General features: G+C 57.1%; 2 protein-coding genes across 3 annotated transcripts in view; one reads left to right on the forward strand and one right to left on the reverse strand.

Moving 5' to 3' along the window:
• Positions 1-23339, reverse strand: part of PIGU (phosphatidylinositol glycan anchor biosynthesis class U) — a 112734-nt gene that overhangs the window by 41591 nt on the left and 47804 nt on the right. The gene's annotated exons all lie outside the window — the stretch shown is intronic.
• On the forward strand, positions 2729-19839 carry TP53INP2 (tumor protein p53 inducible nuclear protein 2). 2 transcript variants are annotated; one of them, XM_068208232.1, is made up of 4 exons: positions 2729-2881; positions 11697-12027; positions 15103-15412; positions 16875-19839. In XM_068208232.1, exons 2-4 carry the CDS (start codon positions 11904-11906, stop codon positions 17125-17127), a joined length of 687 nt encoding a protein of 228 aa, XP_068064333.1. In that variant the 5' UTR covers positions 2729-2881; positions 11697-11903; the 3' UTR covers positions 17128-19839. The 2 variants fall into 2 exon arrangements, with proteins under 2 accessions (XP_068064333.1, XP_068064334.1); XM_068208233.1 differs by having other exon boundaries at positions 15283-15412.

A 23339-nucleotide genomic window follows, 5' to 3' on the forward strand; every position in this document is an offset into this window, starting at 1 on the left:
GGGTGCCCTGGGACGCCCTTCTCAGTCAATGCCAAATGCTGGAGACGTGTTCTTGGAGGGGTTTGCAAAGATCCGAACATACTATACCCTGATAACATACCCTGATCACATACCCTGATCTCTTATTGTTTTAGAAGTTTCGGGTAGCTGGATGAAGCATATTTTTTTTTTTTTTTAAATAAAGGACAGGTAAATGGGGCTTGGAGCTAGGCAATATTTAAGGGCCCTTGCAACTCAAACCATTCTATAATGAGCACCTTGCCTGCTTTGCATGCCATTTGCTGGGTGAAACGGAGCACATGCATTACACACTGGCCCTGCACCTTGCCAGAGGCTGTCAGTGCTGCTCCCAAAGCCTCCTGGATGAAGCAGAAGACAGTGTGATCACCTTCCTATTTTCAGCAGTCACCCAAATTCACAGAGTGCCTCCAGTTACGCTCCTGAGCAGCAGAGCCCGAGGCAGCTGCTGGGGTGGGCTCGTGCTGTGACACACAAGGCCCCACTTAACTCCCCATTACCTGCGGGCAGGTGAGGTGCAGTCAGCTGCTTGCTCATCCTCTCCAGCCACAGCCACCTCAGGCCTTGCAGCTCAACCCAGCGTGACTTTCCCAGCGACCGGAGGGCCAGGGCCATGCAGGAGTCAAAGCCAGGTCATGCCCTGTGTCCCTCCATCCTACCTGAGGATGCCACAGGGAAGGCACTCTGGTTTCCATTCCCTTACTCAGCGTCAGCAGACACTGCTGTCCCTGGGGACAGGGGGTCCCCTCCAGTCTCTCCTTGCTAATGCACAGACAGAAGACACAGTGACGTGGACCCCAGCTCAGCACTGCAGGATTGTACACGAGGGCTGGGCCACCACGGCTTCCTGCCCACTGTTCCCGGTGCCAGCAAGATTAAAGTCACTTCCCACTGTCACAGAGCACAGCTGTCACCCACCCCAGAGTCCCTGGTCACAGTCCCTGGCCGGGCACAGCAGGGCCTGGCAGCCACTGCTGATGGCCTCAGGCTGGTGAGAAGCTCCTTCCTCTGCTTCACCATCTGTGCTTTTCCAGTACTAAATCACTGGGGCTACACACTGCCCTGGGAGGGGACTGCCACCCTCTCTTGGCAGTAGGAGACCAGGGCAGGGTGCAGCAGAGACTGAAGCATTTCCCATCCCTGTAGGAATGAAGAGAGGGACATCCCATTTAAACCTGTGCTTTAGGGCATATGCCAGCACAAATGGGGCAGTTTACCCTGGAACGTTTCACCCTAACCAGAACCATTCTGCTGCATTCATTTGTGCCCTCCTCTATGGCAGCAGGATTAAAGGTTAATTTCTGCACTCCTGCTGCAGCCAGCAGGAGCCATCCTGTAATCACTCCATATGAAACCAGGGCAAGCAGAAGCAGCAAAACAAACCTCCATGGGCAGCACGAGCTCTTGGCTTCAGGCATGGACCAGGCTGGGGGTCAAGTGTGGTGATGCTGTAACTTCTGGATGCCTTCTGCAGATCATCCCCCTCTATGCCCAGCAACTTCAGCTCCTTGGGCATTCACTGAAACTGCCATGGCCAGCTCAGAATTCCCTCCATGGACATCCCAAATGGGTGGATTTTCTGCTTAGGACTGTTTCAAGCTTCAGAGGCTTCTGCTCCCCTCCTGGCAAAGTGGGGTGGGAGCTCTGCAGGGTGGCAGCTCTGCAGGATGGCAGCTCTCCTCCCAAAATGGTTTACACTCTTCTGCAAGATCCGTCAATTACAGAAGACTAAATGTTAGTTAATTTGTGACCTCTTGTTGAATAAGACACAATTAAATTCTACCTCTGGTGAATTTACAATGGGGAATTCTCACCTGTGATGTCAGATGAGTCCTAACTGTTCCATGCATGACTCAGACACCCAAACGGCTCCATTAATGACTGTTTTAATAAATGTTCTATCTTTATACAGACGATATCCTGCCGTGTGACAAGCCTGGCACCATGTCAAACCAGACTCTGGTGCCACGGTCAGCCCATGCTTAGGACGAAGGCAAACCTGGTGATGCCAAGCATCCTGAGGGGTTGTGACACTCCAGGGACGTTCCTGGTGTCGTTCTTCTCGAAGGCCCTGAGCCTCCTCGCAGGTGGGCAATGGTTGGGTGGCACATCCAGGGGCTTCGGCCCCCGCCCCTCATTCATGGACCAAAATTTCTCTTTAGATGAGGCCTCTGCAGCACAGCAGTGAGAAGGGAGTGGGGTGTCTGGGAAGCCTCAAGCCTCTGTCCCTTCCCTTCGGCAGGCGCCAGCACATTCCCCCGCACCCTTCCTGTCCCCCCCGCGTCCTCGGGGCGCTGCGGGCGGGACCGGACTCTTATCGCTTTTTATTTTCAGTGGCTTCAGCTCTTGATTTCCGTCCATCTCCCTCCTCCCGTTCCCGTTGTATCTCGGTGCCGGAGCGCCCCTCTTCCCCCGCACCTCCGGGGTCTCAGCCCTTCCCCTCTAGCCCAACACTCCGGGGGTCTCCAGCCCTTCCCTTCCTCCCGCGTTCCCGGGAGTCCCCAGCCCCTCGCCGCCGCCTGCCCGGGGCTCTGCCGCCTCCTCGCCCCGCGGCCCGGAGGAGCCCGACCGGCCCCGGCCTCGCCCCCTCGCGTCCCCCGAGCCCCGCTCCCCTCCCGGGACCCCGGCCCCGCCCCGGGGCGGGCCCCGCCCTCCCTGCGCCCGCTCCCATTGGCTGCGGCGGCGGCGGGCGGGGCCGCCTTGTGACGTCACGATCAGCTGTCGGAAGGTGCCGATTTGTGCGGGGGAGCGGCGCGCGCTCGGCAGAACGGCGGGCTCCGCACCGGCACCGGCACCGGCACCGGCACCGCCCCGGCACCGGCACTACCTCAGCGTCTTCCGCCGCCCGGGACACGCAGGGCCGGTGAGTGTCCGCGGGACGCGGTCGGGGCCGGGCCGGGCCGGGCCGGGCCGGGCCGGGGGGCTGGGGCTTTGCGGGCCCGCACGGCCCGGGCGGGGAGCGTCCGGCGGGGGCGGCCCGGGAGCCCTCGGCTCCGGCCCCCCCGCGCCCGTTGTTTGTTTCTTCTTCCCCGGATTAAGATTGGCGGTCGTTCCCCGCTCCCATTGGCTGCGCTCTGGTGACGTTGCCTCATTTGCATTTGACATTGAGACGTCACGGCGCTCCCCCCGTGTCCCGCCGTGACCCCGCCGGCCCGGGGGCGGTGGCGACCGTGGGACTGCCCGCGGTGGCCACGCGTGGCTGGCCCCCGCGCGCCTCCCGCGCCCGTCGCTGCTGCGGCTTTTCCCAGCAGGAAACGCGGATGTGTCTCCCCCCGTGATGTTTAGGCGCTCTGCGGCTGCGAAACGTGGCGTTTTGGAAAAGGAATGTGAATATATAAATATAAGTATGTGTCAATATATGAAATATGTCACAGAATCACTGAATGAGTCGCTTTGGGTGTGACCTTAAAGATCGTCTCGTTCCAACCCCCTGCAGGGGGTGTCCTGGTAAGGACACCTCCCTATACTGTGTGTTATATCCTGTATAAAATACAGCATCTACAGTATACTGCATCAAATAAATCGATGCTGTATTGTGTATCTATACTGTGTGTTATACACTGTGTAAAATATGGCATCTACGGTATACTGCATCAAATAAATTTTTGTAGAGACTATAAAGAGATGTAAGTCTCTGACACAAAGTATTATCTATTTAACTTATTTCCAGCAACTCCTTGGTGCTTTGGATTTAAATCCTTCTGTCTTTAGGTCTCGATTGCCTTTGTAAATCCCACCATGAGATTCAGATGTATGCTTTGATGTTTGTGTTCACTTTAGTTGTGCTGCCCGGGCAGGGGCCGTGGTGGAGGGGGAGGATGCTGGCAGTGCTCAGCCGAGGTTTGTGCCTTGGGGCAACTCCAGTGCATCCCAGGAGTCCCTCAGGTACCAAACGCAGCATCTCCCTCTGCTATTGCTGCTCTAAGGGCGCCTCCTTTGGGACAGCTCAAAAAAGTCATGTGCTAAAAGGGCAACTTTCCTCTGGATTTCATTTCTGTCACCTCAGCTTGGCTGAGCCTGGCAAGCCCTGGAAACTAATGCTTCTCCCATCTGGGGGGACTCACTGTGGAAAAACTTGGACTTTGTGGAGTGTAGAAACGGGTTAAAAAGGGCATTTTTGCTCTTATAATTCTTTTATGCACATACATATACATATTTGTGTAAGGGAGCTACAGCTCTGCTCAGAGCACCTGAGCAAAGAGACTGGCATCCCAAAATAGTGGATTAAACTCTCTTGAGGCCAGCAATAGCCAGTGCTGAAGCAGCGCCAAAGAGAGCTGAGCTGGGCAGGTGCCAAGTGCTGTTGCTTGTTCGGCCAAGCTTTTGCTGGGGAAGGAAACAATCCCAGAAACCCTCCCAGAAACAGGTGTTGGGCTCTGGTGCAGGACTGTGCTGGACCTCCTTTCCCACCAGGCTTAATCTACAGAGTGCCAAGAACTGTGTTCTTTTGCTCTAAAATAAATCATTCCTCTCCTTTTATATTTCCTCCCCACAAAATACTCCCCTTCTCCCCCCTCAAACAACAAACCTACAACAAAAAAAGACAAAAGCTGTCGGCTGTAGTTCACTGTTGGGAACCTGTTGCATCAAACTGCTGCTTATATGGGTGAACAAAAAAGGAAAAATACAAAAGTTTTTTCCCCCAGGTATTCAAATGGAAACACCTGCTTGTGTAATGGTAATTACTTGCTTCTAATTAGACTGGAAAACGCTGTGACACAAACTTGTATCTAAGTGGTTTTTAATGCTGACTGCCCAGCGAGTCCTGCTCCGGTGAGGGGGCCCTGAGTGGGCTCGGAGGGAGCTGCTGGACAGCTCAGGGTTCTTGTGGTGTCGAAGTCCAGCCTCTGTGATTTGTGGGGGCTGCAAGGCTGGGCTGCTCCCCTCCCACCCAGCGTGCAGCTCCTTGGGATGCTTCACTCCTTGGGATGCTTCACTCCTTGGGATGCTTCACCCAGCGCATCCCAGAGAGGAAAGTTCTAAAATTTCATTGCATGACTCATGGCAAATCTAAAATTTCCAAGATCCTGCCAGCCCCTGGCAGGTTTGCCAGGACTCTGTGTGATGATATCAAGCAGCACGAGGTCACATTTGCCCTTGGGGTAAGGACCATTCGTGCAGCAGTGACAGAAGAGCTGCTGTGCAGGCAGAGACCAGCTCTGGGAAAAACATCTCGTTCTGCAGGGTCCCCCTCCTTCAGGCAGGATCTGGAGGAGCATGTGGGAACTCTAGGCCCTGCTGAGACCCTGGACTGGCTGAGGAAAGCTCCTCCAGCTCCTGTCTTGGTCTGCCTTTAATAAGAAGAGTCTCATGATGAGTTTTTTTGGGATTTTTCAAACTGCTGTCTGCTTCCCCCCGCCCCCTACTCCCCTGATCTGCCATGGAAGAGGCTCTGGCTCAGCTTCAGCCTCTGTTTTGCTGGAATCAGTCCGTCCGTGCTGGCAGCACCTCGGGGTGCAGCTCTGCCTCTGTTCCCAGAGCTCCCCCAAGGGAATCCCATCCGTGGACCTGCTGGCAGAGCAATGGGATCAGCTGGACCTGTAGCACAGTCATTGTGGGACCAAATTCAGCGTTAATTCAGCCCTGCCAAACTGTCCCAGGCAGGTTCCTGCCAGCTCTGGTCCCTCCCTTGATGGGGAGGGGTAGGGGACAGCCCAGGGATGATTCACTGGTCATTTCTGGGGTGATGAGCAGAACTCCCCTGAGCCGCCCAGCTGCTGGATCCCCTGCTGTGTTTTGTGTTTCTGTGCCAGGTTTAGGATTTTCCTACATCCAGCACAGCGAGCCTTTGAAATGCTTGTCTAATTTAGGTAAAATGAGTTGAAAATCCCATTTCCCAAGTGGGTTGGAGGAAGGCACCTGATTTGTACCTCTGCCTCCTGCTGGGCTGACTGCCGGGGTATTCTTAGCTGTGCCGAGGAAGGGCTGCTCCCGCTGCCTGCCAGCAGCATCCCTCCCGCTGCCGAGTATTTATGGAAAGTTTCAGGGAGCCTGTTGCCATTTCCAAGGGGAGTTGCTGTTTTCTTGCACACTGTGACTTGTGAGAGCTGCAGCTTCTGCCCTGACAAGCTCCTGGCGCATCCCGGGGCTTTGCTGCCCAGCCTGCTCCCTGTTCTTAGCTCCTGGGGTTGTTTGCAGCCACGGTGACTCAGAAAAGTAATTATTGTGTCGAGGTTTCTGAAGGGGAAAAAATAACTTGATGCATTGTGGTTTCCTTGCTTCCACTTTAAATTTAATATTTCTAATACCTTCTGGCTTGTTGAAGAAGGCTCTTGGACTTTCTGGAAGGATTCTGATGGACATAATTCATTTAGAAGCTTGAGTGTCCCTGGTGGGCTGTCCCCTTGCGCTGGCAGTGCCTGGCTGACACGCCAAGACAGGGGGTTTGTGGAAGCCTGGGAAGGATGACAGCTGTCCTGTGGTGGTGGCCCCAGCTCTGGCAGGAGCCGGGGGTCAGTGTGTGGTTTCTGGGGCAGCTCAGCCCCAAGGGTGGGGTATATAGGCAGTCCCCTTGTGTCCTGAGCGGGGACACCTGGGACACAGCTCCCCCACAGATGTGGGGCACCTGCAGATGTAGGAAAGCTGGAAGAAGGGACCTGAGAGAAAGAGAAGACATCTCCTGGCCCAAACTGGCTCTGTGAGCACCACCTCTGCCTGGTGACAAGGCACAGATTGACCTCAGTCCCCTGCCAGGGACACATTCGGGTCCCTCCTGCTCTGCAGTTCCCATTGAGGCTGCCAGCCCTCCATGCCCTAGTGTAAATGGGGGAAACATTTGCTGCAGGGAAAGCAGAGGCTTTTCAAATACCTGGATAAACTTCAGAGCTTGATCTGCTACTGGCTGCTCCAGCCAGAGAAGTGCTTGGTGGAACCTGCAGGGATGGAGGTGGCACGTGGCCATCTCACTGGGCAGGAGCTGGCCAAGGAGTCTCTTGCCTTGTGAAGGGCTGAGGAGGTCACCCAAGCCCCCTACGATGAACTGATGGAGGAGCTTGGTGGCTGCCAGGGAGGGTCTGGAGGGTCTCCTAGGCCAGGAGCTGCTCCCTGCTAGTGGGGTGGGAGATTGCAGACTCACAGACTGGCTGGGGTTGGAAGGGACCTTACAGAGCGTCTCATCCCACACCCCTGCCATGGCAGGGGCACCTTTCACTAGCCCAGGCTGCTCCAAGCCCGGTCCAACCTGGCCTTGGACACTTCCAGATATCCAGGGGCTGCCACAGCTGCTCTGGGCACCTGTACCAGGGCCTGTCCACCCTCACAGGCAGGAATTCCTTCCCAGTATCCCATCTAACCCTGCCCTATGCCAGTGGGAAGCCATTCCTCCTGGTCCTGTCCCTCCAGTCCCTTTTCCAAAGTCCCATTCCAGATCTTTTGGAGCTCCTTTAGGCACTGGAAGGGGCTCCAAGGTCTCCCTGGAGCCTCCTCTTCTCCAGGTGAATGCCCCCAGCTCTCCCAGCCTGTCCCAAAGCAGAGGGGCTGCAGCCCTTGGAGCATCTTTGTGGCCTCTCTGGACTCACCCCAGCAGCTCCACATCCTTCTGATGTTGGGTCCCCAGGGCTGGAGGCAGCTCTGCAGGTGGGTTTCACCTGGGTGGGCAGAGGGTCAGAATCTCCTCCTCACCTCTGCCCACGCTGTGGGATCAGCCCAGGGCAGGATTGGTTTCTGGGCTGCCAGTGCCCATGGCCAGGTCACATCCAGTTTGTCACCACCAGCACCCCCAAGCCCTTCTCCCAGGGCTGCTCCCCACGTACCCAGCCTGTGCTGGGGCTGCCCTGACCCAGGTGCAGGACCTTGCACTTGGCCTGGTTGAACTCCGTGAGGTTCACGTGAGCTCTTCCAGCCTGCCCAGGACCCTCTGGGTGCCCCATCCCTTCCGTCTGCCGAACTGACTGCTCCACACAGCTCCGTGTCATCCACAAACCTGCTGAGAATTCTGGAGATCAGAGCTTCATGCTGCTGCTTTAACCTGAGGCAGGGTAAAGTGAGGGGGAGGATTAATGCTCATTTTGGCCCTTGCCTGCATTTTGGCCTCACTCCTGCCTTCACCCTGCAGGTTTGATCCTGAAGGCTTTGCCAGGATCCGCCGGCAGCTCCCTGGGCACCACCATGGGGCTGTCCTGCCACTGTAGCCCACCCGTGGCACAGATTCTCTTGCACCAGATAAGGGCTCAGGGCCACCCCACATTCCCTGGCTTGGGGAGGGTGACAGCTGGAGACTTACTTGAATTCTCTGGGGAATGATCCTTTAAAATTATCCATTTCGAGTTTTGCTCTTGGGGGAGCTTTTAATTCTCTCCCACTTCCTCCAGAGCTATGGCAGCTGCCTGTGAGCCCCTGTGCCTTAACTTGAGAAGTTACATTTAGGAGAGGGGACAATCAAAAATAATAGTGTCTGTTGTGTCCTCAGAAAAGACAAATTACCTCTGGGTTGGGGTGGACACCTGAGGAATCCAGGTACCTTACTTCCCTTCCTGTCATTTTCTGGGGACTGGTCCCTAAGCAGGGAGGTGCTCTGAGCTGTTCCTGGGGGAACAGCTTTCCCGCTGTCCTGTGAAAGCTTTTGTCATGATTTAACAGAGGAAAACGAAAAGGTTTTGACCGTGTCAGGGGTCATTTGGCTTTGAGCTTGCTGGAGGATGAGCCCCTGGCAGGGGGCTCCCAAAGCCACGGCTGCAGAGCATGGGAAGCACTGACTGCAGCAAGGCATTCCAGGCTGACTTGTCTGAGGCAACAGGGAAAATCCCTGCCTGCTTGGCTGCTTTTCTGGGTGACCTTGCCCTGGCAGCTAAACTGTCACTGTCTTCCCCTGTCCCTGTGTGCCAGATCTTGTCCCCAGCTCTGCTGTTGGGTGACATCTGGGCAGCAGACCAAGAGTGACACTTGCATGAGGTAAGTCAAGAGCATTGACAGTGTCCTACTGGTGTGGTGGGCTTGGGGCACAGCACAGGGGACCCTGCTGTCCCATCCCCACTGAGGACCTGCCTGCTGACACTGGGGTCAGCTTTGGCTCGGCACTTCTGCCAGCCTGGCAATGCCCCAGCTCAATAAGTGCATGAACCCACTCCTGGCCTCACACTGAGCCAGGGCCATGGTGGCCTCAGGGGACTGGCCCCTGTGACCCCTGTGCCTGCCACGAGCTGCCCCAGGCCCTCCTGCCCGGGCACCTGGGGAGCAGCAAACAGTGGGAGACTGGGACATCGCCAGCAGGAACCTGGGAGCTGTGGAGTTTCTGCCACAATTAGGTATTTAATAAACTTCTTAAATAAATAATAGTCATGTCACATGAAAAGGTATTTACTGCCTGGGCGCAGGCTCAGGCAGGTGCCAGGTTTCCAGGCTGGGCTGGCTGTGTGCCACAGCCCTCGGGGCTGGCCAGGGCGGCCTTTGCCAGCCCTGCCCGGTGGGAATGGAGGCACGTGGACATCCCGTGGGAGGGAGCTCCCGGTGCTCGGAGTGGAGCACACCAGAGTGCATTCAGAGCCCCTCTGCGTGGTGTTTCCCTGACTTATATTAATATGCTTTAATGATCCAGGTGAGGGGGGCATCTGGCTGATTTATTGATAGCACTGGAGGGTGACAGCATGGCCGTGGTGGTTGTAGGGTCAGAGAAACAAACAACTCTGCCATGTCTCAGTGCCCCTCCCTGCTCAGTGCCTCCAGGGGAAGGCAGGGACCCTCTCAGGACACAGAGCAGACTCCTCCCTGACCTCCTGTTCTTCCTGGTGAGAGTCTCCACAAGAGACTCAGCGGAGAGGGAGAGGCTCAGCTGAGCCGTCCCAGAGTGCGTGGGAAGCTGGGCTGGAGCCCTGAGCACTGCTGTCTGCAGCAGGGCATGGCTGTGGCTCGTGGTCTGCCTTGTGCCTCTGGGGTGACTGAAGTCACCAAGGACCTGCCCTAGGGGACAGGTGGTGTCACACTGCTGCCCTGGCCATGCCAGGGAGGGAGAGCTGGCTGTTGCAGGGCTGCTTCATGCTCCATCACTCCCTTCTGCATCTGGAAGTGTCCGAGATCACAGCCCCTGAGCTCCAGGGGATCCCATCCCGAGGGAAGGCTCCTTTGGTTTCTCATTTTCTGCGTTGTAGAGCAGATGTGGTTCCTCCCAAGGCACCTGAGGGACTGCAAAAGGCATTTCCATCCCACAGGGATGAATAAAAGAGTGCCTGAGCACCAGAACTGCAGTGCCCAGGCCAGCCACCTTCCCAGGATGCTGGGACTGGGGAAGCCACGGGAAAGCCGGGCTGAGCTAGAACTTGTCTTGCTGGAGGACTGGGGTGTCTATGGACACATGGTGCCCCCTGTACCCTTCCCATTCCACGCTGCCTGGAGCAGGTGGAGTTTCCCTGGGTGGAACATCACTCAAGCTCCATGGCCCCTTGGTCGACAGGGTCCTGAGCTGGGGCTTTGCCATGAAATGGGGATTTGCCCTTTCAATGCACCCACATCAGTGTGCCAAGCACGGCAGCACCCAGCTGTCCCCTCTCACTGCACTGATCTCCTGCTGGCAGGTTATGGCCTTTTCATACTCTTTTAATGTCTCTGGACCAGGAGGCACACAACACACAAATGTACCTTTTGGCTGCCACTCCTGTGCCTTGCCAGGAGCTTGGCAGACATGAATGAAAAGAATGAGTGCTGACCTCTCCCCACACTGGAGGGAATCTGCTTTCCCAGGGATACAACAGTGATGAGCTGAGCAGAGGTGAAGATGTGAACAACAGTGTGTGCTGGCAGCCCAGAGAGCCAACAGCATCCTGGGCTTGTCCTCACAGGGTGGGCAGAGGTGAGGGGGGATTCTGACCCTCTGCCCACCCAGGTGAAACCCACCTGCAGAGCTGCCTCCAGCTCTGGGGACCCAACATCAGAAGGATGTGGAGCTGCTGGGGTGAGTCCAGAGAGGCCACAAAGATGCTCCAAGGGCTGGAGCCCCTCTGCTTTGGGACAGGCTGGGAGAGCTGGGGGCATTCACCTGGAGAAGAGGAGGCTCCAGGGAGACCTTGGAGCCCCTTCCAGTGCCTAAAGGAGCTCCAAAAGATCTGGAATGGGACTTTGGAAAAGGGACTGGAGGGACAGGACCAGGAGGAATGGCTTCCCACTGCCGGAGGGCAGGGTCAGATGGGGTATTGGGAAGGAATTCTTGACTGTGAGGGTGGATAGGCCCTGGCACAGGGTGCCCAGAGCAGCTGTGGCAGCCCCTGGATATCTGGAAGTGTCCAAGGCCAGGTTGGACCGGGCTTGGAGCAGCCTGGGACAGTGGAAGGTGCCCCTGCCATGGCAGGGGGTGGAATGAGATGAGCTTTTGAGGTCCCTCCCAGTCCAAACCAGTCTAGGATTCTGTGACAATGCTGTCCTCGTCCTGCCTGCTGCCAGGAGCTTGGCATGTTTGCCTGACTTAGGCACAGTGTCTGCTCTGTCCCTGCCAGCTCCTGGGGATGGGTCTCCTGGGACACCCCACCCACCAAGATGAGGCCACAACGGGGCTTGATGCAGATGGGGGCTGCAGGGCACAGGCACTGAGTGCTGCTTCGGATACAGCACCAGCTGGGACAGCCCATGGCACAGATCAGTGCCAGAGGCACCTTTTTGCTGTCCCCTTGAGCCCGTCTGAGCCCCTGGGATGTGGGAGGGCCACACTGCCAGCCTGTTTTAATGTGCTGTTCCTTTTTCTCTCCCTTTCCCAGGCCTTTGCACTGAAGCCAAGTGAAGCACCTCACAATTGCACTGTACACCACTCAGCTCTGATTCCTTTGGCAGCCAAACATCTCTGTCACTGACACCTCGAGGGCTCTTTCTCCCCTCCCTGCCCATCTCTCCTGTGTCTGTGCCTGGAAGCTGGTGCCCAGCAGTAGCTCTATCTCCTTGTCCATCCTGCTGGACTGCTCCCCACCATGTTTCAGCGTCTCACCAGCCTCTTCTTCAGTGACAGCAACACACCAGAGGGCCTGGAGGAGCCCAAACCCTTTGTCGAGGAAGAGGAGGAGGAGGATGGCTGGCTCATAATTGATCTTGCAGGTGAGCAAAGCAACAGAACTGTCTTCCCACAGCCTCTGCTGCACCTTGTCTCTCCAGAGCTGGGCACACCCTTATATCAGCAGATGAGCTTACACCACACAGGAACAGCTCTGCCCTTCATTTTTTCTCCCCTGGTCCCCATGCTCTGCCCGTGGTGCCCAGGTCTGTGGTCACTGCAGCAGCCCCTGACCTGCTCCTCCTTTTCCCCTTTCCTCTCCCAGTGATGGTTCTCAACTTTCTGCCAGTGTGGGAGCAGCACCAGCATCTCCAGCCGGGGTTGCTGCTGCCCAGAAGCCTCCAGGTGCCTCCATGCCAGGAGGGGAGCCTGGTAAAGCAGGGAGATCACCCAGAGTTTTGGGGTGACCCTGCCCACGGGGTTCGGTGGGGTGGGGGGCCCAGCCCTGGCAGGCTGGGCACTGCCATGGCCTGGGCTGAGCCCTGGACAGCAGCACTTTTCCAGGAGGAGACAAGCTCAGCTCCTCCCTGCCCTGCCCCTGCTGAAAGCAAACTAGGAGCCTGTTCCCCTGGGAGACCCCAGTCCTGGCTGGGGGGGCACGGGGCTGTCCCCATGGGAGGGCAGGTGGCAGTGGTGCCTGCCTGTTCCAGCTGGGGATGTGCACCAGAGATCTGGCCATGTTTGGGTCATTTGAGAGGAGTAAATCTCAGCTCCATGGGCTGGTTATCTTCCCAAATTATTCCCACTGTCCATGCCAAGCACAAGGGATGCTTGGCACCAGGTGCCTGTACCTAGAGAGCCCACAGGGCTCCCCATTCCCAGAGCCATCCCGAGCCCTGTGTAGCACCAACCAGGCAGATTGAATTCCTCCTGTGCAGAACTTCTCCAGCTCTGTTCAGACCTTGGGAGTTTCTGTTGTAGATTGATGACTCAGCCAATTGCAATGATGTTTTTATGACCTTTTCCTTGCAAATCCAGCAGCAATCAGAGACAAACCCTCCTGCCTGTGCAGGAGCTCCTGATGGCTGTGCTCTGCTTTGGTAGTGAGGCCCCAGCTTCGGGGACCACAGATGTATCCTGCAGGTTTAGGAGGAGGGGTTTGTCCTCCCTCTTGCAGGTAGCAGGTCTCTGAGCAGACGTTCCCTGCCTGTTCCTCATGCTTGTTTTTGTTATTCAGGTTGATCATTAGGCTTTTTTTTCCCATATGCAGTGACCTGGAGAGGGGACCAGAGCAGGGACAAGACTGAGATGGGGGACAGGGCCAGCCCCATGCCTGGTGGGAGCACTGGAGAGCTGCTGGAGGTGATGGGTGGTGTGGGCATGGGCAGCTGTGGAGGCTTCCTTGTCCTTTGGGCATTCAGGTGACTGTCCAGGGAGGGTCACGGCAGTGCCATGGCAGGGGGTTGTTGCAAGGAGGTCCCCGGAGCAGTGGGCACACAGCTGACACGTGTCGGGGCCAGCTGGCAGCAGCTGCAGCGAGCCTTAGGCATGCCAGGAGGAGCCAGGAGTTCCCCCAGCCAGAGAAACGCTACACTGTGCTCTGATCCCTGGGTGGGGGCTGCAGATGGCTCAGAGGGGACCAGAGCTTGACTCTGGCACAAAATGCTCCCACGTTTTCCCAGCGAAGTGCCTCAGCTCTCGGTGCAGCGCTGGCTTCCAGCAGTGTCTGCCTATGAATGGCACCCTGCTGCTGATTCAGCTGCAGTCTGTTCCCACAGCAGTCCCTGAACAGTGGGGGACCAGTTTCTTTCAGCCCTATATCTGGGGCTTGAGTTACAGCAAACGCTCCAAGAACCAAACCCGGAGCCCCATCCTTTCCCTTGGAGCTGTGGTGGCCAGCAGCAGCTCCCAGCAGAGAGGCAGCCTAGGGAGCCTCTGGGTTCAGCCTCTGTCAGCCTGGTCATTGCCCTCTGTCTTGCAAAATGCACCCGAATTACTCAGGCCTTCCTGGAATGTTTCTGATGCTACTCCTGCCCCCTTGCTTAGCCTGGCCCTGCTCAGCACCCAGGGAGTGGGTGCATCACTGAGGTACTTGAGGATCCCAAAATACTGCTTTGTGACATTAAACCCCACCTTGGCAAAGGATGGGCACAGTGCCCAGGATGATCTCCGTGCCCTGTTGTGGGAGTGCTGCTCCAGCCGAGCTCGGTGGCTGTCCCCAGGCTGGCAAACAATCTCCAGCCCGGCATGTTAACAGCTATTAATAGGCTGATATCCTTTGACCTGGAGAAAGACATTCTCGTGTTTGTAAGGCCAACTGTGGCCTGTCCTGAGCCCTGGGCTGGGGCATCAGCTGCAGGAGGAGCTGGGGATGCACCGAGCCAGGAATACCCAGCCCCATGCTCTGTTTCTCCACGCAAGAACAGTTTCATGTGTGCTTCCTCATCCAGCTGCAGGGTCCATGTAGATACTGCACTGCCTCCCCCCTCACCGGTTCCCTCAAATCCCCCTGACGAGCCTGGGAATGGGTGTGGGCGTCCCCACATTTGGTGCATGCTCCCTGCCCATTCCAAGCACAGGCAGCCTAGAAAAGCACTGGCCCAAGTGCTGCTGCCAGGTAGAGGTGAGGAAGGGAAGGCATGGGAGGCTTGGAGGGTGTCATCTTCTAGATCAGCCACTCAAAATTTGGCCTCTACCAGGCTGGAGTTGAAGGCTCGGTGAAAACCTTTGCTGAAGAATTTATTCCCATGATTTCTTCCAGAGAAAAGGTGTGGACTGTTTTTCTGCTGCGTGGGCTTGGTTTCCGTGTTTGCGGAGTGCTGGTGGTGGTTGTGAGCACCGGCGTGTCGGCGCTCCCCCGGCACGGCCCGGCTCGGCTCAGAACAGGGAAAGCAGCGTTTTTCACGTCTTCTCTCCTTTTGAGAAGGAAAAAACCCGTTGCTGCAGTAAGGCCTGCTGGTGTCCCACCGCTGTGGCTCAGCCTGTCCAAGCAGAGCCGTTTCCGTGCCGGAGCGGGGCGTTCTGGCCGAGGCGCGGCGCGGGCCCGCGTGTGGCGGTGCGCTGGCGGTGGGTGTCTCTCGCACTAACGATGGCCCTTTCTCTCCCCCTCCCTCCCCACTGTACATGGTATGTGTGTGTGTCCCCGCTGCGCCCCGCATGGCTCTGCACCCCCGCCCCAGGCAGCCGTGCCCGCCCCGGCCCTGCCCGCCGCCCGGCTGCTGGCGGTACCGGGCGCTCGGCGCGACCCCGCCCGACGCCCCCCGGTCCGCCACCGCCACTGGCTGCTTCCCCGGTTCCGGCCGGCCCCTGCTTGATGGACGAGAGTTGGTTTGTCACCCCTCCCCCCTGTTTTACTGCAGAGGAGCCCGGGCCCGACGGCGTGGGGAGCAGCCCCATGGAGGACCTGCTCATCGAGCACCCCAGCATGTCCGTCTACGTCACCAGCACCCTCGAGGTGGATGGGGAGGGCCCCGAGGACGATGCTGCAGAGTGAGTGCACTGTGAGGCTGTTGGGGGGCCAGCAGCCCCAGCACCCACGGAGGGACCGGGGGTGGATGGTCCGGCTTGCCGTCCCAAATCCTCACCTACACCCAGGAACGATTCACCCATGGGCATAGTGTGGCAGTGGGGGACATCAGTGTCCCCATGCCCACCTCAGGGAACACTTTGCATATCTGGCAGGGTGCCCCAGCTGGCACCATGCATGGCTGGCAGCCCCCGAGTCCCAAAATCCTCCACTAAGGGGTCTCGGTAGCAGATTCTGATGGCCATGGCTGCAGGACACGAGCTTGGCACGTGGCTGTGCTGGGAGAGGGCTATGTTCATCTCCCCTGCCCTTAGCAGGGTCTCCTGGCATGGCCACCTCTGTCAAGGCCACTCCTGCCGATGCTACCCATGCCAGTGCCACCTGTCACCCTGCCACCCGTCCCGGGGGGGTTTGCCAGGCAGGGCTTACACCGGGGGTTTGCACAGGCATGGCCCGAGCAAAGCAAGTCCAACGGGACAGGGTGGCCTTTGGGCACAGTGGCCCCCTGAAGACCCTTAGGCCCCTCAGGCAGGAGGGCGCTGCAGCCCGCCTCAACCCCCCACCTGTCCCCAGACTGGCCCAGCATGGGGGTGGGTATCCCACAGCTGTGGGGAGTGGGACACTTCTCCTTGCTCCAAACCCCAGCTTAGCAGTGGGGAAATGAAACAGAAATGCCCCAATGGCCCCTTTGCCCCCCCAGGCCTGTGGGCTGGAGCCCTGCACACCTATTCCTGGGCCCACATCCTGGAGCTCTGCCCTCCCCCCAGGGCTGCTCTCCCCTGCCCAGCAGCCCCCAGGGAAAACCTGGAGCATGCTGCCAGACAAGCCCTGCCTGCCACCCTGCCATGGGGTCCCTGCTCTCCCCCCAGTCCCAGCCCTCCAACAGCTCCCCTGAAGCCCCTTGGTGGGGCAGGGGAGGAGGTAAGAATTTGGGGTGAGCTTTGCTCCAGGCCAGAAGACACTGTTCCTGGTTAGGGGACAGCATTCCTAGTTGGGGGTTGCTGTTGTTGGCTAGAGAACACCATTCCTGGTTAGGTGACACTGGTCCTGGCTAGTGGACACCATTCTTGTCTAGGTGACACCATTCCTACAGGACTTCTCTCTTTCCAAAGTCTCCCTGAGGGCCAGAGCTTGGTGTCCAGAGCTTCAGGAGCGCCTCAGTGCTGGAGGGGGCAGAAAGGGCTAAAGGGAACCTGAGACTAGCCAAGGCTCCAGAGGGGTCCCAGTGGGATGGAGACAGACCAGGCTCAAGGGACGCAAGCACAGTGGAGTTCTTGGGGGTGCGTTGGTTTTTTCGGGGGTCGCAGAGCGTGCCTTGCCGGAGCATCGCTCCGCTCGGCAGGCTGTTGGGGCAGGAGGGCCGTGCCGGAGGTCGGTGCCCGGTGTCGCCGCGGTGCTGTCGCGCTGACCCCGCTGTCTCCGCAGGGACGTTGCGGAGCCGCGGCCGGAGCCGCCCGTGGCGCAGCGCGGCCGGGCGCTGGCGGTGAAGGCGGCGGCGCTGGACAAGGCGGGGCAGGCGCAGCGGGCGCAGCGGGCCAAGCAGCTGGCGGAGCGGCAGCGCCTGGCCCAGAAGGCGCTGCAGCGGCAGAACAGGGCCCGGCAGCGCCCGCCCCGCCGCGCCAAGCAGCTCCCGGGGGCCTTCGTCCACCAGCCCTGCCAGCGCCACTGCAACTACTGACCTCGCTGCGCCGCCCGGGGGCTGCCCCCGGCCGGCCCCGGCCCCGGCCCCGGCCCCGGCCCCGGGAGCGGCCCTCACGGACACCGGGGACACGGCGGCGGCTTCACTCCACACCCCGCGTCCGCACGCCTGACCCGCACTCCTCATCTTCCTCCTGTACCCTCACCGTGCCCCTCACCCTCGATGCCGTCTGCGTCACCAGCCCGGAGCCGCCGGCATGGACGGCCACGCTACCCCTCCCCATCTGCCTCGGCAGCCTTCACGCGGGAAATCGGAATTCCCCGTGAAATCACCTCTTCCTGAAATCCACCTGTTCCTGGTGAAACCTGTTTGTCCTGATAAGCCTGTGACATCAGTGCCTTTCCTCACATCACGACTCCACGTACAGCCTGGCTGGGATGTCACAGAGACATTGAGTGGGAGTGACAAGAGCAATGAAGCCACAAGATTTGGGATTTTTAGGAAAATCTCATCAATGACACTAAATAATGCTTCCGCCCTGCAAAACCAGCAAATACTCCTCTCCCTCCTTGATTTCTTAGCTACATTTTACCATGATAAAATAACGCCCCACTGCCAGTCCTGAAGGGGCTTGTGGTTGAAAACGCTGGTGGAATCTCCGTGGCTGGGTCAGCCAGGCAGCTCCTGGTGCCTCACGGTGTTTTTTTTTAAAATCAACCTTAAAAGGAATCTCAGGAATCAAAGCACCGTCCCAGCGCCGCGCCGGAGCCCTTGCCTCCTATGCCAGGAGGGGTGGCCAGCCTGGGGTGGCATCACCGCGGCTGGTGGTCCCATCTGAGCGAGCCCTTTGGTCCTGGAGCCAGTCGCCTGCCCCAGCCACACCTGGATCCCCATGGGTACGCCTCTACATGTGTGTGTATATATTTCTCTCTGTACCTGTGCGCTCAGAAGAGCACTGTAAAGCCGAGGGTCACTGTCTGCCTGCTGTTATCCCCGGGAGGGGAGGCGAGGCAGGGATCTGCACAGCTTCCCCGAGGTGGCCAAAGCACGTCCGTGGTGGTGGTGAAGAGATGCTGAAGAGAAGGCTGGAGGGACGAGGCTGAAGTAAGGACAGAGATGGATCTGGGAGCCACTGCAATGGGTCGGGATGGGGCAGGCCTGAGTGGGAGGATTGCTGTAATAGGAGCTGTGACAGAGGCATCTTCTTTCCCCACTAAAAATGGCATCCTTTCCCGTGAAGGGCCAAATTCCACTGCTAGGCAATGCTAATTTTTAATGCAAATCCCTCCCTTTCTCCATGGTGGACTCCTGTCTTTGGAAGAACATGGTCCAGGTTTTTCACTGGCTCCAGCACCAGCTCAGACAGCTTCAAATCCAGCAGAAATTTGCTGATCTGCCCCCAGTTTGCTCCTTTTAGGAACTGGTTTTGCACCCCGTGCCCTGGGAAAACGTCCTGCTTATGACCAGCTCGCAGCCTGGATTCCCACCCTCTGAGACAAGAAGTACCCCCACAACACTCCAGAAAATTCTGATTTCGCCAGAGGTTCTTCCACTCACCATGTTGCATCCCTTAATATCAGCTGGGGACCTCAGCTGAAGGAATTGCGGTGAGCCCAAACTGAGACAGCTGATCGTTATGAATTGTTTTAATAAGATTAAAGCCAAAATGAACCTTCTTAGTTGCAATAGCCCCTAGCTCTGGGCCAGGGAGCCTGGACCGTCGTAGCCAGCGGCTGCTGCTCACCTGCGGCATTTCCCCCTCACTCCACTGCCTCGGCCTTCCCAAAAGCACAGAGCTGGGCAGCTGCAGAGTGGAGCATCCCGAGAGGTGGCACTCCGTGCCCTCGCCATGGCTCCGCCCTGCTCGGGCCTCACCACCTCCTCTGTCCCTCGCCCAGCCTGAGACCACACCGAGATCACCCTGCTGGTGAAGAGACTGGCATCTCCTGACTCCAGGGGAGCCTTTACATCCTTTGGCTTCCTGGGCTTCACACTCAATGCCTTTTTTGCCCCTGCAGTGATGCCTGGGATGGACTGGGAGCAGGGCACGTGCAGGGACAGTGGCACAGGTGCTGTGGCAGCAGGCAGGGGCTGAGCCCAGGTGTCTGATGGGTGCTGCCCTCCCATCCCCGCTGGAGCCACCGCTCTGTGGCCGCTGGGCAGCAGCATTGGAGGAAGCATTTTCTCTCTGGCCCCAGCACACATCAAGAAGGGGAGAAGCCAAGCACTGCCCAGCCCCCAGCTTGGTCTCCACTACAAATTCTCCTGCTGCCAGTTCCTCCGGAGCACTCCAGAAATCAGAGGCTGGCTGTGACCCCACTGCCGCCTCGGCAGCTCCCAGAGGAACAGGCTGGGGGAGCAGTGGCCCTGAGGCAGATCCTGCCACGTCTCACCTGCCAGGCTCTCCTGTGCCTGCCCAAATGCTGGAGGTGGTACCCCAGGAGAAATCCTTATGGAAATCCTCCCCTGCAGCCTTCTCACCTGCTGTGAGCCAGCAGCCCTTGGCCGTGTTCCTGGGGGACTTGTCTCAGCCTGGCACTGCCACCAGCGCCCAGCCCCCAGTGCCCATGTCAAACAGGTGATCTTCTTCCTCTGTCCTGGTTTTCAGAAGCAAATTCAAACTCTTTCTGTGCCAGTCTGAGATGTCTTTCATCACTCTGTGCCCAGCCAGCACAGGAGATGAAGCAAACTATTACCACACTTTATATCCAGAGTATGTTTATAAAGAATTAATAAATTATTAATAATGTTTTCATGAAGAAGTTAATCCAGACCCTGAGCCTCTGGAGGGTCAGCAGAGTGCACAAACCACAGCAAATGAGCTCCTGCAAGTCCCCTCTGTTGTTTGCACTCTTGCCATGTATTACCACCTCACACTCACCTGCCAGCCCTTGCAAGGCGACTGTCACCCCCAGTGTGACCCCCCCTCCCTGTGCTCTGGTCAGCCTGTGCTTTGCAGAAGACCTGCAGTGTTCTGCTCCTGCCCAGCACCAAGCACAAGGCCTGGCCTGGTCCCAGGCCTCCTGCCCACTGCTGCCAGAGCAAGAAAACCCCTTTTCACTGAGGATTTTTGTCTCCTCGAATTTAAAACAAATGAAAGGTGCTTAAAAACTGAGAACTTCCTGTGTGTGCACCCGTTTGCATGTGTAGATATTTCACAGCCCAGTGTGGGTGTTCAGTAGCTTGTTTTGGTTGAAGTTTTTAGGGGTTTGTTGGGGTTTTTTTTTGCACCCAGTATTTGTGATGCACTGTGTGGTGCTTCCAATGGGAAGATTCTGGTTTGCAGGGAGCTCTTGAGCTGGTCCTGCTGGGACAGATGGGGTGAATTTTGCATTCTTTTCTGTACTTGTGTAGGGGGAAACTACAGCATGGACTCAGGGACAAACTGATCTGTTAGGGTCTTTAAAATGTCTTTTCCCCAGGCTTCTCTGTTAGAATGTGGCGTTTGGATCTGGCACGCTGCAGGGATGTGGCCTGTGGCAGCACGTGGTGGTGACAGGAGCTGCAGGGTGCTCTGACACTCCTGTGTGAAAAAGAAATTGTGGCCATTCGTGGTGGGATCATTCCTGGGCTGCAGCCCCTCTTCGTTTGTTCCTGACCTGAAAATTCACCTTTACAGGCGAATGTGGCTGGTCCCTTTTTAGACTGGCTTGTGAGCAACCAGGTGTGGATTTTCAGCACTGAGCCTCCTAGGGTTTGGGAAGTGCAGCAGGACTGTGTGTTATGGCCTGACCCACCACAGCTCTGGGAACAGGGGACAATCAGCATGGGGAAGCCATTGAAATGATCACCAGGGGAAACGGTGCTGCAGGCAACTGAAAGAAATTTTTGTATTTCTTGCAATGAAAGCATAAAAAAGGGAAGAATTCGCAGTGGAGAGGCCTGGGAAAATCCCTGTTCAGTAACTGCCAGCTTTGCTGGGCAGTGTGTCAGTGCTGGGCTCAGACACCTGAGCTGGCTCCAGCCCCAGCTCAGCTTCCCAGCCCCGTACTGGACTCGCAGGCTCGGGGCAGCAGCGCACTGGGGCAGGCTGGGACAGTGCTTTCAGCAATGCCTGGAGCTTGTGAGACCCTTGTAGAGGGAAGAACCTTCCCACCACTGAAGGGCCTGTGGTGCAGGGATCTTCTCCAAGTAAGATTTGCCCCTGCTTGCCTGGTTCTGCTCTGGCTGCCACATCCCAGCGTGAGGGATAAATCCTCAAAGCGTGGTGGGATCAGGAGGGACAGCCCTGCTGAAGTGCCACCTCTTGGGCTGCACCAGGGCCCCCAGTGCCCCCAGGCCCCCAAGGCTGTGCTTGCTGCACTGGCCAAGCTGTGGCCACGGCACTCTCAGGACCCCTCACCAGCAGCCACAACAAAGTTCTCGCACCGAATTCTGGCTCTGGCTTGGCACCGCAGGGCTGGAGCAATGCCAAGGGAGTAGCAAAAGTCCTCACCTGCTGCTCTGAAACTTGCACTCACAAATGCTCTTTCTAAGAAACTCTGCTGCAAAAGCTTGATCTGGAATGAAAACTATTCTTTCCATGGGAGTCCACCTTTCCTTCTCATTGTGCAGAACATAAGTGCATGGCTCATCCCAAAGATCACTGCTGTGGGAATCTTCTCTCTTTAGGGGTGTTTCTGATCAATAATTTTACATTTACATCATACTAGTTCTTTTTCCTCTTCTATTCAGCCTTAATGGGAAGCAAAATATCCACTTAGATGTCTTACCACACCAGTAAGAAAAAAAATAAAAAGCAAAAAAATACTCCAGTGAGGTTCTAGGCTTGAGTCCCACAGCTTTGCAGTTGCCCCTCTGGATCAGTATCAATTATATTCCCCTCTATAAAGTGGAAATTAAAGTTAATGTGAATTTCTTGAAAAACAAGTGAGCCCCCAAAGATCAAACATCTAATAATTAGGAAACACTAAGAAGACATAAGTCACCTCAAGTCAAGAGAAATGGTTCTGAGCATATCCCAGAAGGCAGCACCGAGCCCCACTGCCCTGGGAATGGCTGCTGGCAGTCCTGGAGTCTTCCCTGAGTCTCTGGGTCAGGAGGCCATGCATGTGCAGCTGGTGCCACAGGGACTCTCGAGCCACCAGGGATTGTCAGCTGCCACCACGCCCAGCCTCCAGTTTGCTGCTCCTCCTTTGCTGCATGCACTCAGCAGTAGCTGCTGGTGGCAGGAGGGAAGCATCAGCCCCCCAGCATCCCCCCAGCTTCTCAGAGCTTCCCCCCCAAGCCCTTCTCCACCACTGGACTGTGGTGACCTCCTCGGCACAGCTGCTGGCAGGGACCAGAGCCTGAGGAGGGACATCCATGGCACTGGCAGCCCCCCTCCCAGGGGACTGCCACAGGCACACCTACCAGGGACAGGAATGGGCCTTAAAAGGGATGATCCCCTCAGGGCTTTGTCTTCTTCAAGGTGAAGCTTCCCACCTCTCAGATCTGCTCTATACAAAGTCAGTAACCTTCTCTTATCCTCATGGGCTCCGTCCCCGTCCCATTCCCATCAGAGGAGCAGCTGCCACAAGTTACCTGAATGAGGCTGTAGGAGCTGGACGCAGCAGTGGGAAGGGCTCTGCCTGCCTGAAGAATCCCTTCTGAGCTGAGAGGTGTCCTCAGCCCCACTGAGATTCCACCTTCTCCTCGCTCATCTCCAGGATCCCAGAGCGCTCCCCAGCCATGGGCTCTGGACAGCTGGACACGCTTGGCCAGGAGGTCTCCCTGTTCATCAGCCTTTCTTTTTGCTTCTTGAAAACGTCTGTCATTAACTAAACCCATAACCCTCTCCTTGGAGGAACGAGGATGACGAGGATGAGCAGCTTTATTTAACAGCAAAGGTGGCTTTTATGTGTGATCATCTTTTCACTTCTGTGCAGAGTGGTGACACCCAAGTGTGTCCCCTGTCTCATTCTGAGCTGATACCGCCTGGGCTGGCGAGGGGGTTGCTTTTCCAACCCCATATTTTTTACAGGGATGCTGTCCCATGCTCCAGAGCATGAAAAGAGCTGCCAAGCTTTGACTATGTTACAGCTAAACCTGTATTGTTGTTTCCTGAAAATCCTTCTGCCTTCCACTCTGACCCTGTTTCATTGCATGGCAGGGGGAAGATTTTATTCTCTGCAAATGGAGGGGAAAACAGTGCAGTAAATTCTAAGTGTAGCTTAAAAATGGGTTGCACAGGGGAGCCCAAAGCTCCTCTGCTCTTTCACATTCACCTCATGTACCCTTGCTGGGGAGCCGTGAGCAGCTGTGCCCAAGTC

This window comes from Anomalospiza imberbis, chromosome 17 (assembly GCF_031753505.1).
Source record: "Anomalospiza imberbis isolate Cuckoo-Finch-1a 21T00152 chromosome 17, ASM3175350v1, whole genome shotgun sequence".
Lineage (NCBI taxonomy): Eukaryota > Metazoa > Chordata > Aves > Passeriformes > Viduidae > Anomalospiza > Anomalospiza imberbis.

What these genes read in the sequence shown, in the direction of transcription:
- TP53INP2 (XM_068208232.1), top strand. Translation starts at nt 11,904, where the DNA reads ATGTTTCAGCGTCTCACCAGCCTCTTCTTCAGTGACAGCAACACACCA. An exon ending in GCTCATAATTGATCTTGCAG is followed by an intron (nt 12,028 to 15,102) that starts GTGAGCAAAGCA and finishes CCCCCGCCCCAG; the next exon opens with GCAGCCGTGCCCGCCCCGGC. An exon ending in CCCGAGGACGATGCTGCAGA is followed by an intron (nt 15,413 to 16,874) that starts GTGAGTGCACTG and finishes CTGTCTCCGCAG; the next exon opens with GGACGTTGCGGAGCCGCGGC.